This window comes from Artemia franciscana, chromosome 7, assembly GCF_032884065.1.
Source record: "Artemia franciscana chromosome 7, ASM3288406v1, whole genome shotgun sequence".
Lineage (NCBI taxonomy): Eukaryota > Metazoa > Arthropoda > Branchiopoda > Anostraca > Artemiidae > Artemia > Artemia franciscana.
Window position 1 is genome coordinate 17,310,454 of NC_088869.1, and position 16,142 is coordinate 17,326,595.

Genomic DNA, 16,142 nt, shown 5'->3' on the forward strand with positions numbered 1-16,142 from the left:
TTCGTCCCTTCGTCAATACCTCACTCTTGTACACTAAAGCTTAAATTTGTCACAATTCCTTAATAATGACCCCTGAATCACAAAAGCCATAGAATAAATAGTTGAAATTACTAAAAATACTTTAGCGTAAATAGGTGAACACCACATGTGTAATAATTTCTGTTCGTTTTTAGTTTTACTGACGCTCCTTAATTTCAGTTGAAAATACTTTTTCATATTTATTTTTTCATTTTTTTTAAATAATGAATAAAATCCTGCGCCCCCTTCATGGAAAATCTCTTCCCCCATGACAAATTCCTCCATGGAAAGATTATACAAAATAATCCCCTCCCCTCAACCCCCCCAATCAAAAAAATCCCCTGAATACGTCTGCACACTTCCCAATAACCATTACTACATGTACACACTGGTTAAAGTTTGTAACTGGCAGCCCGTCCCATGAGGATTGTGGGGGAGTAAGACGTCCCCACAAATATAGCTATTAGATTTTTTGATTATGCTGAATAAATGGCTGTCTCAGAATTTTCGATCCGGTGACTTTGGGAAAATATGAGCGTGGGAGGGGGCTTAGGTGCCCTCCAATGTTTTCAGTCACTTAAAAAGGGCACTAGAACTGTTAATGTACGTTGCAATGAGCCCTCTCGCAACATTCTAGGAACACTGGCTCGATACAATCGCTCCTGGAAAAACAAAACAAAAACAAACAAACAAAGAAATAAACACACATCCGTGATCGGTCCTCTGGCAAAAATACCGCACAATTATTTTTTTAATTTACTTGGCGAGGGGTGTAAAATCAAGAAAGGAATTATGACCGTCGAAAAACATTTCTGAAAAGTTATGAAGACACAGCGTCTAGTACGAAAGGCTAAGCAAATAAATTACTTCATATTTAAAGCTAAGCAATAAATTGACTTTAAATATTTTAGAAGTTGGGCCTTGAAAATACTCTGCAAATGTTGAACAGGAAGTGAACTGAATGAGTCGTGAGAATAAAGACGTAGAATTACTTTGATCATCTTCAATTTGAAGTTGCTACTTTTGCAATTTATTGAAAAGATTGATCTCTTTAGCTGCAACCTAATAAAGGCAGAACCGCGGCCCATAGTAATCAAAGTTTAAAACGCGTTTCAAAAATACCTGATTAGTTAGAAACTACTATTTGTAGCTGATCTAGAGTGGTAATTACTTAATGGTCACACTTTATTGAAGAAACAAATTTATAGGGTTTAAAAGAAGAGCGTTTAGCACCTTGGGAATGACGTCATATCGAAATAAAAAGTCCGTCATTGAAATTTTTATGATCAATAGTTCCACAAAGGGCGATTACAGACTATCACCTCGAACAAAGATATTTTGACACAGAAACGTCGAGTTCTCTATCATTTTATGCTACTAAGCATCCATTTTTGTCCAAAGAGAGTCAAAGAGCCTGGAAATTCAAATTCTAAGAAGCCAATCGATTTTTTACAGTCTAAAACTTTCAACGGAGGGAGATACCTCTTCACCTTGTAAAATTACCTTAGCTGAAAATTCAAGATGTATCTCCAAAACTAGCTCAAATACACTGACTCGTGATATTTTCCTTTCCAATATCTGTAAAATTCTAAGAAATAGAGATTTACTGTAAATTCATCTTTTCTGTGTTGTTTAGAGAATAACTATTGCACCCCAAAAGTTATCGATATCATGGCCGCTGCAAAAAGTAAAAAGTAAGCTAGACGGCAATAGACCCTTAAGGTCCAAACTGGCGGTGCTGATCTCCGTTTCATGGCCCTTTAGCCAGGAAGTGCCATGGAGGGGGGATGGGGGCCAACCGTCCTGTGCTTCCACACACCCTTCCTGCTTACCTTCCCCATATTTCTTGGTTTATGGAGTCTTCTCATCTAATTTTTGCTTCCTAAGTGAACATCCTGTCTTTTTAGGGCTGGTTCCGGGTTTTCAGTAAAGTACAAGTTTCTAGAATTCCACAAATATTGCAAAGTATAGCAATTCTGTTTATTTCAGCGCGTTTTGTACACATGTCTTGCGTAATTAGTAAAGCAATAATTTGTGCTCGTTGTAAGTCTTAACTTCGTCCTTTACTTCTGTATTAAAAACTTTTTTTGAATTAATATAAATTAGTTGTTAGCGTAATCATGGCTGCAAATGAGAGAGAACATAAAAAGCAGGATTTTTCGCCTGGACTATGGTCGAAGGACACTCTAGAGCATTACTGCATAAATGTAAACTTTTTGTACTTCAGCTTCCTCCCCAAACTGAGAAGGGAAGCTGCAAAAACCTTTAAATAATATTGAAATATTTGGAGACTATTTTTATGTCAAAACTTAAGTACTAATCGATGGAAATAAATAGTTAAAGCACTTTTTAGGGCTGACAATTAAAATTTACAGTAAACATATTTGGTTATAAAAACTATATATTAATAGGCAAAAATTTCAAAGGCTTATAACTCTAGAAAACTTTTCCTTTTTGGAGATGTTAAGTATTTACAGCCCTTCAAGCCTTTGAATATTTCACTACCTTTCCTGTTTTTAATCACTAAAGGTTTTTTAAATTTTTTATTATATATATATATATATATAAATATATATATATATATATATATATATATATATATATATATATATATATATATATATATATATATATATATATATATATATATATATATACCTAGTTGGTGGGGCGCTTCGCGCCTCCCAAGCCCCCCCCGCGCGCGTAAGTCGTTACGCGCCATATTAGTTACGCGCCATTGTAGTTGTGTCCCTGTGTCCCACCTGTGAATAGAGATAGATATAAATATATGTTTTTAACTACGTAAAACATGCGAATATACAACATTCTTCGCTGTCCCATTGTCTGTGCATATAAATAGATTGTCAGGTTTACTGACTCTTGAACATGCAATATATAATTGTCCATGGAAAAACAATCCGTATTCAGATCTATGCCTCATTATTCTAATGATGTGTCCCTGTGTCCCGGTCGTCATTTATATTCCCTGTGTCCCGGTTGTCATTTGTGTCCTGGTGGCCCAGTTTGTAATTTCTCTTTGAGTGTCTCGGTCGTCATTTATATTCCCTGTGTCCCGGTCGTCATTTGTGTCCCGGTGTTCCGGTCTGTAATTTCTATTCGAACAATCCCTGTGTCCCGGTCGTCATTTGTATATCCCGCCTGTGCCCCCGGCGTCCCCGTTGTAGTAGTGTCCCTGTGTCCCGGTCGTCATTTATATTCCCTGTGTCCCGGTCGTGATTTGTGTCCGGGTGTCCCAGTCTGTAATTTCTCTTTGAGGTTCCCGGTCGTCATTTATATTCCCTCTGTCTCAGTCGTCATTTATATTCCCTTACACAGGGACAGGTATCGATCTGAATACGGATTGTTTTTCCCATGGACAATTATATGTTGCATGTACAAGAGTCAGTAAACCTGACAATCTATTTATATGCACAGACAATGGGACACAATGGCGCGTAACTAATATGGCGCGTAACGACTTACGCGCGCGGGGGGGGGGGCTTGGGGGGCGCAAAGTGCCCCACCAACTAGGTGTTGGGGTGCCGCGAAGCGCCACCCCAACAGCTAGTATATCTTATATATATAAAAATAAGTTGTCTGTCTGTGGATCTGTCAGGTGACGTCTTGTTTCTGTGTCGATTGACGTCATGTTTTCGACTGACGAAATTACAGACCGGGACATCGGGACACAAATGACGACCGGGACACCGGCACATAGGGAATATAAATGACGACCGGGACACAAGGAATGTTCGATTAGCAATCACCATCAACAAAGCGCCGGGACACAAATGACGACCGGGACACAGGGAGTATAAATGACGACCAGGACATAAGTAAAAAAAAAATTAAAAACTAAAAAAAAGGTAAAAACTACAAAAAACTAAAAAGCTAAAAAAAACTAAAAAAGAAAATAAAATGAAAAAGGAAAAAAAAATGAAAAATAAAGGAGAAAAACAAAACTAAAAAAAAGAAAAAAAACTAAAAAAAGGTAAAAAACTAAAACCTAAAAAAAGACCAATTCAAAAACGAATGTATATACAGACCGGGACACAAATGACGACCGGGACACCGGGACATGACGACCGGGACACAGGGACACAACTACAACAGGGACGCCGGGGGGCTCGGGGGGATATATAAATGACGATGGCGACACAGGGAATCGTCGATTAGCAATCACCATCAACAAAGCTCAAGGGCAATCATTAGAATCATGAGGTATAGATCTGAATACGGATTGTTTTCCCATGGACCATTATATCTTCCATGTTCAAGAGTCGTTAAACCTGACATTCTATTTATATGCACAGACAATGGGACAGCAAAGAATGTTGTATATTCGCAAGTTTTACGTAGTTAAAAACATATATATATATATATACATATATATATATATATATATATATATATATATATATATATATATATATACATATATATATATATATATATATATATATATATATATATATATATATATATATATATCCGTATTCAGATCTATACCTCATGATTCTAATGATTGCCCTTGAGCTTTGTTGATGGTGATTGCTAATCGACCATTCCCTGAGTCGCCATCGTCATTTATATATCCCCCTGTGCACCCCGGCGTCCCCTTTGTAGTTATGTCCCTGTGTCCCGGTCGTCATTTATATTCCCTGTGTCCCGGTCGTCATTTGTGTCCCGGTGTTCCAGTCTGTGATTTCTCTTTGAGTGTCCCGGGCGTCATTTATATTCCTTGTGTCCCGGTGTCCCGGTCGTCATTTATATCCCCCTGTGCCCCCCGGCGTCCCCATTGTAGTTGTGTCCCTGTGTCCCGGTCGTCATTTATATTCCCTGTGTCCCGGTCGTCATTTGTATCCCGGTGTCCCGGTCTGTATACACATTCGTTTTTTAGTTTTGTTTTTCTCCTTTATTTTTTTCCTTTTTTCTTTTTTTTCTTTTTTAGTTTATTTAGATTTTTAGATTTTTTAGTTTTTTTATTAGTTTTTAGTTTTTTTGTAGTTTTTACCATTTTTTTAGTTTTTTTAGTTTTTTTTTTTTACTTATGTCCTGGTCGTCATTTATACTCCCTGTGTCCTGGTCGTCATTTGTGTCTCGGTGCTTTGTTGATTGCTAATTTATATTATATTTATATTTATATTTTTTATATTTATTAATATTTTTTTAGTTTTCTTTTTCTCTTATTTTTCAGTTTTTTCCTTTTTTTTAGTTTTTTCTTTTTTAGTTTTTAGTTTTTTTTTGTTTTTTACCTTTTTTTAGTTTTTTTAGTTTTTTTAGTTTTTTAGCTTTTTTAGTTTTTTTATTAGTTTTTAGTTTTTTTTTAGTTTTTGCCTTTTTTTAGTTTTTTCAGTTTTTTTTAGTTTTTAGTTTTTTACCTTTTTTTAGTTTTTTAGCTTTTTTATTTTTTTTCTTTTTAGTTTTTTTTGTAGTTTTTACCTTTTTTAGTTTTTTTTCTTCTTTTGTATTAGTGTGAAATAATTCAGACGTCATATGCGGACAAACACGACGTCACTCGACAGACAGACAGACAGACATAACCCACAAACAACTTATTTTTATATATATTTATTCATATTTTTTTAGTTTTCTTTTTCTCTTTTATTTTTCAGTTTTTTCCTTTTTTTTAGTTTTTTTCTTTTTTAGTTTTTAGTTTTTTTTAGTTTTATACCTTTTTTTAGTTTTTTTTAGTTTTTTTAGTTTTTCAGCTTTTTTAGTTTTTTTATTAGTTTTTATTTTTTTTGTAGTTTTTGCCTTTTTTATTTTTTTCAGTTTTTTTTTAGTTATTAGATTTTTACCTTTTTTTAGTTTTTTTTTAGTTTTTTAGCTTTTTTAGTTTTTTTTTCTTTTTAGTTTTTTTTGTAGTTTTTACCTTTTTTAGTTTTTTTCTTCTTTTGTATTAGTGTGAAATAATTCAGACGTCATATGCGGACAAACATGACGTCAACTGATCCATCCACAGATCCACACACAGACAACTTATTTTTATATACATAGATATATATATATATATATATATATATATATATATATATATATATATATATATATATATATATATATATATCTATATATATAAAAATAAGTTGTCTGTCTGTGGATGTGTGGATGGATGTGTGGATGGATGTGTCAGGTGACGTCACCTGAAAAAACTGGATTAGGTGACGTCAAAACTGAAAAAACTAAAAAAAGGCAAAAACTACAAAAAAAACTAAAAACTAATAAAAAAAATAAAAAAGCTAAAAAACTAAAAAAACTATAAAGGTAAAAACCAATAAAAAACTAAAAAAAAAACTGAAAAAACTAAAAAAAGGCAAAAACTACAAAAAAAAACTAAAAACTAATAAAAAAAGTAAAAAAGCTAAAAAACTAAAAAAACTAAAAAAACTAAAAAAAGGTAAAAAACTAAAAAAAATAAAAAATAAATAACGACCGGGACACAGGGACACAACTACAACGGGGACACCGGGGGAAACAGGGGGATATAAATGACGACCGGGACAAAAAAACTAAAAAGAAATAAAAACTAAAAACTAATAAAAAAAACTAAAAAATCTAAAAATCTAAATAAGCTAAAAAAGAAAAAAAAAGGAAAAAAATAAAGGAGAAAAACAAAACTAAAAAACGAATGTATATACAGACCGGGACACCGGGATACAAATGATGACCGGGACCCGGGACACAGGGAATATAAATGACGACCGGGACACAGGGACACAACTACAACGGGGACACCGGGGGAAACAGGGGGATAACCTGACAATCTATTTATATGCAAAGACAATGGGACAGCAAAGAATGTTGTATATTCGCAAGTTTTACGTAGTTAAAACCATATATATATATATATATCTATATTCACAGGTGGGACATAGGGACACAACTACAATGGCGCGTAACTATTATGGCGCGTAACGACTTACGCGCGCGGGGGGGCTTGGGGGGGGCGCGAAGCGCCCCCACCAACTAGGTGTTGGGGTGGCGCGAAGCGCCACCCCAACAGCTAGTATATATATATATATATATAAGAACCCCCTATGAAACTCAAATTTAAGACACAATTATTTGGCTCATTTTTGGGACTGACAGAGTTATTCAGGGCTACAATCCTTTGAAAATTTCGCGAAATTCTAATCATCTGTTTTGAATTCAATTTTGTCTTCAAGGAACAAGAAGTAGCACGGTAAAACTTAGTGGTATTACTTCTATTTAAGACTGCAAAAAAAGAGAAATGTTCAAATACTTGGAACCCTTGGAATATTTACTAGAGTAAGCTGGATAGAATTGGAATGATTTTTCTCTTTGAAAAAGTTGCCCACTGTGCTCCCTCTAATATCCCTCCCCTAGGGATCATGGCAGCTTGCTCCCACGATTGAGATTTTCTCTACTTTTAAGACATATTTATGGTCCAAAAGCTTGAGTTTATGTTTCCAATTTGACTCTGATGCTCATATACTTAGGTCATATTCTGAAAAATTATATAAGGAGGTACATGAAATATATGTTTTTGTTTATTTTGTTTTCCTACATCAAATGTAGAATTTTCATTAGGAAACCCTGAGCATTCAATCAGTTGCAGGAGCCTCTAGGTTCCTTTTTATAAGAGAATATCCAAAATAGATATCCAAAATAGATCTGTAAAACCTGCTATATCCAAAAAACCTGCTATATTCTATATCCTGCTAAAAACCTATACATCCAAAACCTGCTATATCCTGTATATCCTGCTATATCCAAAATAGATATGTAAAACCCAAGTGGTTTGCAGCAATGTTTATTTTTGGAAATTTCATGGCTTCAAGATATTGCAAAATTTCCTTTAATGACTCGTTTTTGTTTGTTTTTCTTTTTGTTTATTTTGTTTTCCTACATCATATCACAGAATTGTTGCAAGGAAACCCTTAGTATCCCTTATCAGTCAAAAGATCCTCATGTTCCTCTTTCGTAAAAGCAATTATACTTTCTATCCTTGATAAACTTCTGTGTAAAGATAATACAATATATGTAAGGTTTCTACCCACCATATTCCATTTTCGGCACAACAGAAATATTTCCTTGTCAAAAGGCAGACAAATAAATACTTGCGAAATCGTACTAAATGAATGACGGCAATTCCATAAGTGATTGCCTAACATCAAGGAAAAACAACACAAAATGAACACAATATTTAGAACGGTAATTAATCAGAGGTATTAGGGAGGTATAGGCCTTCCAAATACTTTCAATTTATTCTTTTAAGGATCGCCTCGTATGGAAGGGGTCACTGTAGAAACTCCGGAAGGGACTCATTCGATCGGAATATGATAATTCTAGTTTCCATTTTAAGAGTCAAAAGTGATTGAAAGTAATTAAACCCCATTTCAGCCCACTCTTTCGTCCCGGGGGAGGGAAGGGTGCAGCAGTCCCTCCCCCATTACCTTGAAAGACATCCAATCAAAATTTTGTGAGACACATTTTATTCAAGATAGTCAAAAGGTCCAATAAAAATACCTCTTTGAAATAACATGACCCTGACAATTCCTAAGACCAGGATCGTAAATAATACAAATTGCCTATTGTTGAAACGTTCCTTACTCCTTACACTTAAGTTTGACTTACTGTCACTATTCTTTAAGAAATTAAATTAAAACAAGAAGACAAGAAATTAAGACAAGTTTTTTTTCAATTGGAAGTAAGGAGCAACATTAAAAGTTAGAACGAACATAAATTAGTACGCATATGAGGGGGTTCTCTCTCTCGTTAAAACCTTGCTCTTTACACTAAAGTTTGAATTTTGTTCCAATTCTTTAAGAATGACCCTTGAATCACAAAGGGCGTTTAATTAGAATAAATAGCTCTTTTGAAAGCACTAAAAAACTTTAGCGTAAAGAGTGAGGCATTGACAAGGGGGCAAACACCCTCATACACGTAATAATTTCTATTTGTTTTTTAAGTTTGAATGTTACTTTTTACTTTCAGTTGAAAAAACTCGTTTTTTTTATTTAATTTCTGATCGTTTTTAAATAATGACGGGAAATCCGGCGCCCCCTTCAAGGAAAATTCCCTTTCCCCATGAAAAATTCCTCCATAGAAAGATCCTCCCACGTATACCTCCCCCAAAACCATAAAAAACCTTAAAATGTCTGTATAATTCCCACTAGCTTATACTAACATGAGTAAACGATAGGGCAAAATTGATAACTTGAAGCCCTTCCTTCGGGGACTATGGGGAATTAAGTCATCCTCAAAAAATAGTTATTAGATTTTTTGACTATGTTGAACAAAATGGCTTTCTAAAAGTGTTGAATAGTTGATGTTTTAGAAAAAATGAGCTTGGGGGGGCCTAGTTGCCCTCCAATTTTTTGGATCACTTAAAAAGAGCGCTAGAACTTTAGTTTATGTTCAAATGACCCCTCTTGAGATATTCTACTACCACCATGTCGATACAGTCACCCCTGAAAAAAAAACAAAAAAAAAAAACAAACAAACAAACACGCATTTGTGATCTTTCTTCTAGCAAAAAATACAATATTCCATCTTTTTGCAGATGGGAGCTTGAAACCTCTACATCAGGGTTTTCTGATAAGCTGAATTTGATTATTTAATTTTCAGTAAAATTCTATGACTTTTAGGGGATGTTTCCCCTTTTTTCAAAAATAAGGCAAATTTTCTCAGGCTCGTAATATTTGATGGGTAAGATTAAACCTAATAAAACTTGTATATATGGTTTCAGCAAAAAATTAATTCTTTTGATGTATCTATTAGTATCAAAATTTTGTTTTTTAGAGTTTCGGTTACTATTGAGCCAGGTCGCTCCTTACTTATAGTTCGTTACCGCGAACTGTTCGAAACTTCTCAAACACAAATGCCGTCGAACTTGAATTAGAAGGATTTTTAATAAACCTTATGAGTTTAGCGTAGAGAACAAGGTTTCAGGAAGGAGCAGCACTCCTCATATACGGAATAATTTCTGTTCGTTTTAAATTTTAATGTTGCTGCCTGCTTTCAGTAATTTTTTTTTCTTAATTGTAAGAAAGTATAGTAAAAAAGTATACTTAATAGTAAGAATAGTAATAGTAAGGGCGGCAATGTTTGATCATAGTTACCTGATCTGCTTGGGTCTCTCACAGGTTGTTCTCTGAATCAAGATTTCCGAAGTTTTTAAAGGATATAATCTTGAGATGAAACAAGTACCTTACTAAACCAAATGACGCTATAGGTACCAAAATTTCCGAATCATCTGCAACACATCAGGAACAGGTTTGGTGATCACATTGGGGGGGGGCGGGGTTAAGCAGACCTCAAATACTTATCTAGAGGAGAAGACAGAGGTAAATCGAAAGGTGGTGTGCATATCCAGGTAATCGAAACTGCTTACCTGCAATATCTTGAGGACGGCTTGGGGTGGGAAGTTAGAACCTGAAGGCAATGTCAGGAAAAGGAAGGATGAGGCTGGTAAAAGAGAGATTAAATATTTGCCTTTTGGGGAGGGGAATGCCCCATACTGTTTTTAATTATAATGACCGTTATTGTTTAGAATTCGTTTTTGTTGGATCCGTTTAAATATCCGCGCAGACAAGTTTAATCCGGAAAACTTCTAATCTAGAAAGCTCCTTTCCGTCAAAAATCCCCTAATCTCACGAAAAATTCCCTGGAAGGTTTGAAAAATCTTCCCCAGGACCCCCCCCCATAAAAATTCCCTCAGGCATTTGCCCCCGTAGAAAATACCATCTTTCTGACAGTTCCCCTGCGAAAGTTTCTCCTACATGTAAAATATGGATTGAATTTTGAATTTAACAAGTATTTAAACAATTAGGTTAGGATTATTAACTTACACGTCGGGTGGTGTTGGATAACTCTTATGCAAAAAATATGAATAATGTGAATGGGCACAACTGTCAAGTACTTGTGTTCAGTGGTCTCTAATTTCAGCCAGTGCGAAAAGTACTAAGAGGGTTTAGGTGGGACTTACACCTAAAACCGTCACAAGAGTGTAATCAACAACTTCCTAAGATTCCTTGGTGATCGGATGAACACTGTAGTAATGCATATAGGATACACACAAAGATATATATTTGTGATATGTGATATGTGATATATATCACAGATTTGTGATATATGTGTGATATAGATATATATTTGATTTTATATATACTGTATTGAGTTCTAGAATCTTTAGTCAAGACAGTGAAAGGTTTTGATGTCAACACGACTTTCTCAGTTTTTTTAAGTATATTTTATTCCCTGTCTTAAATAAAAGTTTTCTCGCCTACTTGCATGTTCCTGTGTTTTTTTATCTGTTCTTTTTCATTTATTGCTACTCACCTAGGATAGTTTACATATCGTTGTACGCACAAGAGAGCGTTATCATTATGCTAAAACTCCCAAGAAGAGCGAAACTACGGTATTATGCTTTAAATCAGACTTATTGGTGGAATAGCTTCTACCCCAAAAAATGTGCATAAAATCAGACTTCGTTGTTGAAAAACTTATTTTTATTTATCATTAATTAAAAATAACTTTTTCAAAAATAGAAATTTTTCGAAGAAAATTGAAGAGTCATATTAAACCATAGATGAGCGGAATTCAAACTTAACAATGAACAGAAAGCACTGTTTTAGTAATACATGAGAACCAAGACGAAGATTAAATAGAATGAATAGTTACATCAAATTCAAAACCAACAAAAATTTCCCCGCAGTAGGGCTAAGGCTACCTGAGTTTATAAAGGGGAGAATATCAAGCGGCTTGATATTCTCAAAAAGCAAAGAAGATCACCATAATAACCTTGGTTGCTGAAGGGAACTAGAGAAAACAGACTGATTGCTTAATAAATGACGATTAAACTTTCTGTAAGTCTCAACGATTTTTAATTTATCAACACTATAAAATAAAAAATGCTTTAAATATATATTGTTTTCAGTAAAGGGCGAATGATGCCCTTGCCTTTAAGTGGCTCAAAGGCTGTTATCCTACTTATCTTTGCAGCAATTTCTTTTTTTTATCTTCTTCTTGAATATTCATTGTAACTTCTGTCTGCTTTGGGTCTCGTTGACGAATTAACATTTGTAATATATAATCTGTCCATTTTAGCTTTTAATTATGATTTGACCTTATTTCTGATTGTCTTTGGTTTAATATAGCTCTTTATTATCTTTAAAAAGTTCTATTATTGAAACACTTTTTTATTAAATAATTTCTGTTTGTTTCTTATTTGATACTGTTTTTATTGGTTAATTAAAGGAATAAGTTTAAAGTTTTGTTTGTTAGTATAATTTAGAATCAAGTTTTGGCTTCCAATTTAATCTTGGACAATATTTTACAAAAAGATAGTTTTTCTATAAAATTTAGGGTTGACTGGGATGGGGAATATTATTCGAATTAAAGTTTGAATATTTTTGGCCCTTTGTGGGAATAAATCCATCTTGACTCCCATCCTGCTATAAACTTGAGCATATGCGACAAAACCATTTTATTATAAGATTGTATTGTATTATATTTATTATATAATTTGTATTGTATTATATTTATTATATAATTTGTATTGTATTATATTTATTATATAATTTGTATTGTATTATAAGATTGTATTATTTTTATCTATTGTATTATATTTGTTCTATCTGCTTGTTTGTTTAAATAAATATGTTTTGAGCTCATTTAATTAAAAGATTCTGTTTTATATTTTGTTTAAAATCTAAAGCAGATCACCATAAAAAAAAATCTTTGTCCTTGATAAGCTCTTCTTTGTCTACCAAGTCAAAATTTAAAATCCAATTTATCACCCTGTCCTATATTCCCTCGAAATTTCGGCTGGGAGACTTTATTTCACACCCTTAGCTTTACATAGGGCATTGCAGATACGGCCTTTTGACAGCCTTGATGTAAAATATAGATTAAAAAACAACAAAAACATAACGAGCTAAGCCACGAATGGGACTATGCTGTCATATTGACAGGAATGCGAGGGCCGAAGGCCTGAATGAGTGGAAGGAAGTTACAAAAGAACCTTTTTTGCATAAGAAGTTACAAAAAATAGTTGTTCCGGGCGCGAAGGTGGTCAAAAAGCTGTACATTACCTAAACTATATCTTCAATTTTCAGTGTAATTCTATACTATTTTGAGTTTACTAATGGGTTGATTAAGTGCCAAAATTTTGTTCTAGGAAATGACAAAGAATATCAACGTTTATTGAAACGATGAGTTAAACATTTTGTCAAACTGAGATGTCCCCCTTTTCAATTTATACTATGGATGTGAAATCTCCTTCTCAAGGTAAGGCTCTTTTTATAGACTTTACCCTAGCTAAGCTGTTCAGCTCATTCTCCATATATGGAGAAATCTCGGTTTAATAATCAAGAGACTATGCCTAGGCCTACTTTTATGTTACGATCTCATGGTGTCTTCCCATTCTTGGTTAGGCTTAGAATAGAAATTAATGATATAAGCTTTAGCGGAATCAAATGTTCAGATCAAAAAATGAAAACATATTAAAATAATTTAATCTTTAAGCTGACTCAAGTTTTTTTCGGTATTTTTGGAATCGAGTAGCATTTTTAAAATCTAGGGCTATAGTTAAAAGCTATTACCATAAGAAAATAGAATGAGAACGCTCTGTGTCCTGTAGTGGACCAGTTGGTGTGAGCTTAGCTTAGTAATTCGGGTCTCAGAGTTCGAACTCAGCTGCAGCACCGTATTATAGGGCTGTCACATGGGCCTTAGTAGTCAAGAAGTATTGGTAACCAAATATATACATCCACATAGGGGTGCTATCATGATAAAACTAAATGAAGAAATGAAAAAACAAAATGTTGGCATATCAATTGTCTTTGGAAGGATGTGTATTTATTTATTTGTTTCAAAACTTGTTTTACAAAATGAAAGATACATCATGAGCAAAAGGGAAAAAAAGCGAAACTAACTGCACCAATAGAAACAACAGTATTAACACTAATAAAAATTAAAGAAACGGTATCAAAGCACCCCCATTAAGCGACACTTAGGAGAGAACCTCCAATATATTTTTGACCCTAGTAACTTCATAGAGAAGTTGTGGCCCTAGAAACTCAGAAGAGGGTTCATTCGATTGGAAATTAAAAGTTTCTGGCTGAACAACCCCATGCATGATGATATACCATACATAGATTTTGAAAAACCTTAAATCGGAAATATGTAAGATAATACACGGGAACTAACACATGAATTTTTCCCTGAAATTTCAGAGGGTCGTATACTGCAACATTTCAGAACAATAATAAATACCAAACAGTTTGTGGTAACGAACTGTAAATAAGGAGTGAACAGTCTCAAAAGTAACCAAAACTCTAAAAAACGGAATTTGAATATCAGTAGATATATCAAAAGAATTAACTTATTAGACTTGGTTTCAAATGTATAAGATTCGACAAGTTTGGTCTTAGCCATCAAAAGGTACAAGCATGAAAATATTTGCCTGATTTTCAAAAAAGAGGGGAAACACGGCTTAAAATTCAAGGAATCTTAATGTAAATCATACCATCAGATTCAGGGTATCAGAGAAAAGATCTGCAGAAGTTTCATGCTCATATACATTAAAATGTATAATTGTACGTGTTTTTACCAGAAGAAAGATCCGGATACGTGTTTATTTTATTTTTTTTTCTCCAGGGGTGATCGTATCAAAATAGCGGTCCTAGAAGATCAGAAGAGGGTGCTTTGAACGGAAATTATAAATTATAGGCCTCTTTTTTAATTAACCAAAAAGATTGGAGGGCAACTAGCCCCCTTGCAACGCCCATTTTCCCTTCAAAATCCTCCAATCAAAATTTTGAGATAGCCATTTTGTTCAACATAATTGAAACATCCAATAACTATGTCTTCAGGGAGAACATGACCAACCCCTTCCAAAGCACTTGGGGAGTGGCCTGTAAGTTATGAAATGGGCCCGTTGTTTACGGTTAGTATTTGTTATTGGGAAGTATACAGACTTTTTTGTGGGGGGGATTTTGAGCTTGGGGGGCTATATGAAGAATTTTTATGGGGAGAGAGAATTTTCTGGGGGTGATCTTTACAGGGGAAATTTTACACTGGGGAATTAGACCAAATTTCTATACAAAATTCTTTTTATTTGCCTTACTTTCCCTTTGCCAATTCAGTTTTGCACGACGAGAATTTCCTGGGAATTATCTAGATGCTATTTTCAGCGTTTTTGGATTTGTGAAAAAAAATTATAAGGAAGGAGGATTTCTGGAATGATATGCAGAAATTTTATTGCGGGAGAGATTTTCAGAGAGAGGGGAACTGTCTGGAGGGAATTTTACAGGGGAATTGTCAAAAGGAAATTTAGGGCGGGGGTATATTTTACGTGCGAAGAACTTTCCACGGAGGAGGTTTCCGTGAGGGGATGGAATTTTCAATGAAACGAGCCAGATTTACCAGAATCTTCTGAAAAACAATCAGAGATTAAATAAAAAGCAATTTTTGTCAACTTAAAGTAAGGAGCAACATTAAAACTCAAAACAAACTGAAATTGTTCCGTATATGAGGGTGGTTGTCGCCTCCTCAATACCTCGCTCTTTACGCTAAAGTTAGAACTTCCGTCCCAATTCCTTAAGAGCGATGCCTGAGACACTAAAGCTGTTTAATTAGAGTAATAGGCTTGTTTAAAAGTTTAAGACAAACAATTTGAGAATATTTTAATCCACGAGAAAGTTCTAATTTAGTAAAGAATGATGTTATATGTGTGTGTTTTATCTCCCAGCCACTTCCTATGAAAGGTCTGGTCGTGTAGAATCCAAAGAGTGCTAATTCAATTGTAAATTGAAAGTTCTGGTGTCTTCCTTAAGAGTCAGAGGCTATTAAATCAAAGTAAAAAACATTTTCTAACACAACTATATTTTCGTATGTAATAGATATCGATACTTCAGTTTTTACGTTCTGCTTATACAATTAGGGACAAAAAATATTCAATTCTTACGTTTAATACTTCAATACTTAATATTCATAATACTTTAACTTCAAGACATCAATTTTTTACTTTCTGCTTGTACAGTTAGGGACGTTTAAATCCATCACGCGGCTGCACAAGCTCAAAAACTAGCAAGCTATACTATCAGATTTTAGGATAGTTCTATGCCTGTTGGCTAACTCAGGTTTATGCTTGA

The 16,142-nt window shown here is 34.1% G+C and overlaps 1 protein-coding gene across 1 annotated transcript in view; it reads left to right on the forward strand.

Annotated features, from left to right (window-relative positions):
* The window catches only part of LOC136028916 (RAS guanyl-releasing protein 2-A-like), a 127,809-nt gene that overhangs the window by 7,683 nt on the left and 103,984 nt on the right, over positions 1-16,142 (forward strand). Inside the window, exon 2 of the mRNA XM_065706882.1 lies at positions 13,166-13,275. Within this exon, the coding sequence (XP_065562954.1) occupies positions 13,227-13,275 (49 nt within the window). The 5' untranslated portion in view covers positions 13,166-13,226. The remainder of the gene's footprint in view (positions 1-13,165; positions 13,276-16,142) is intronic.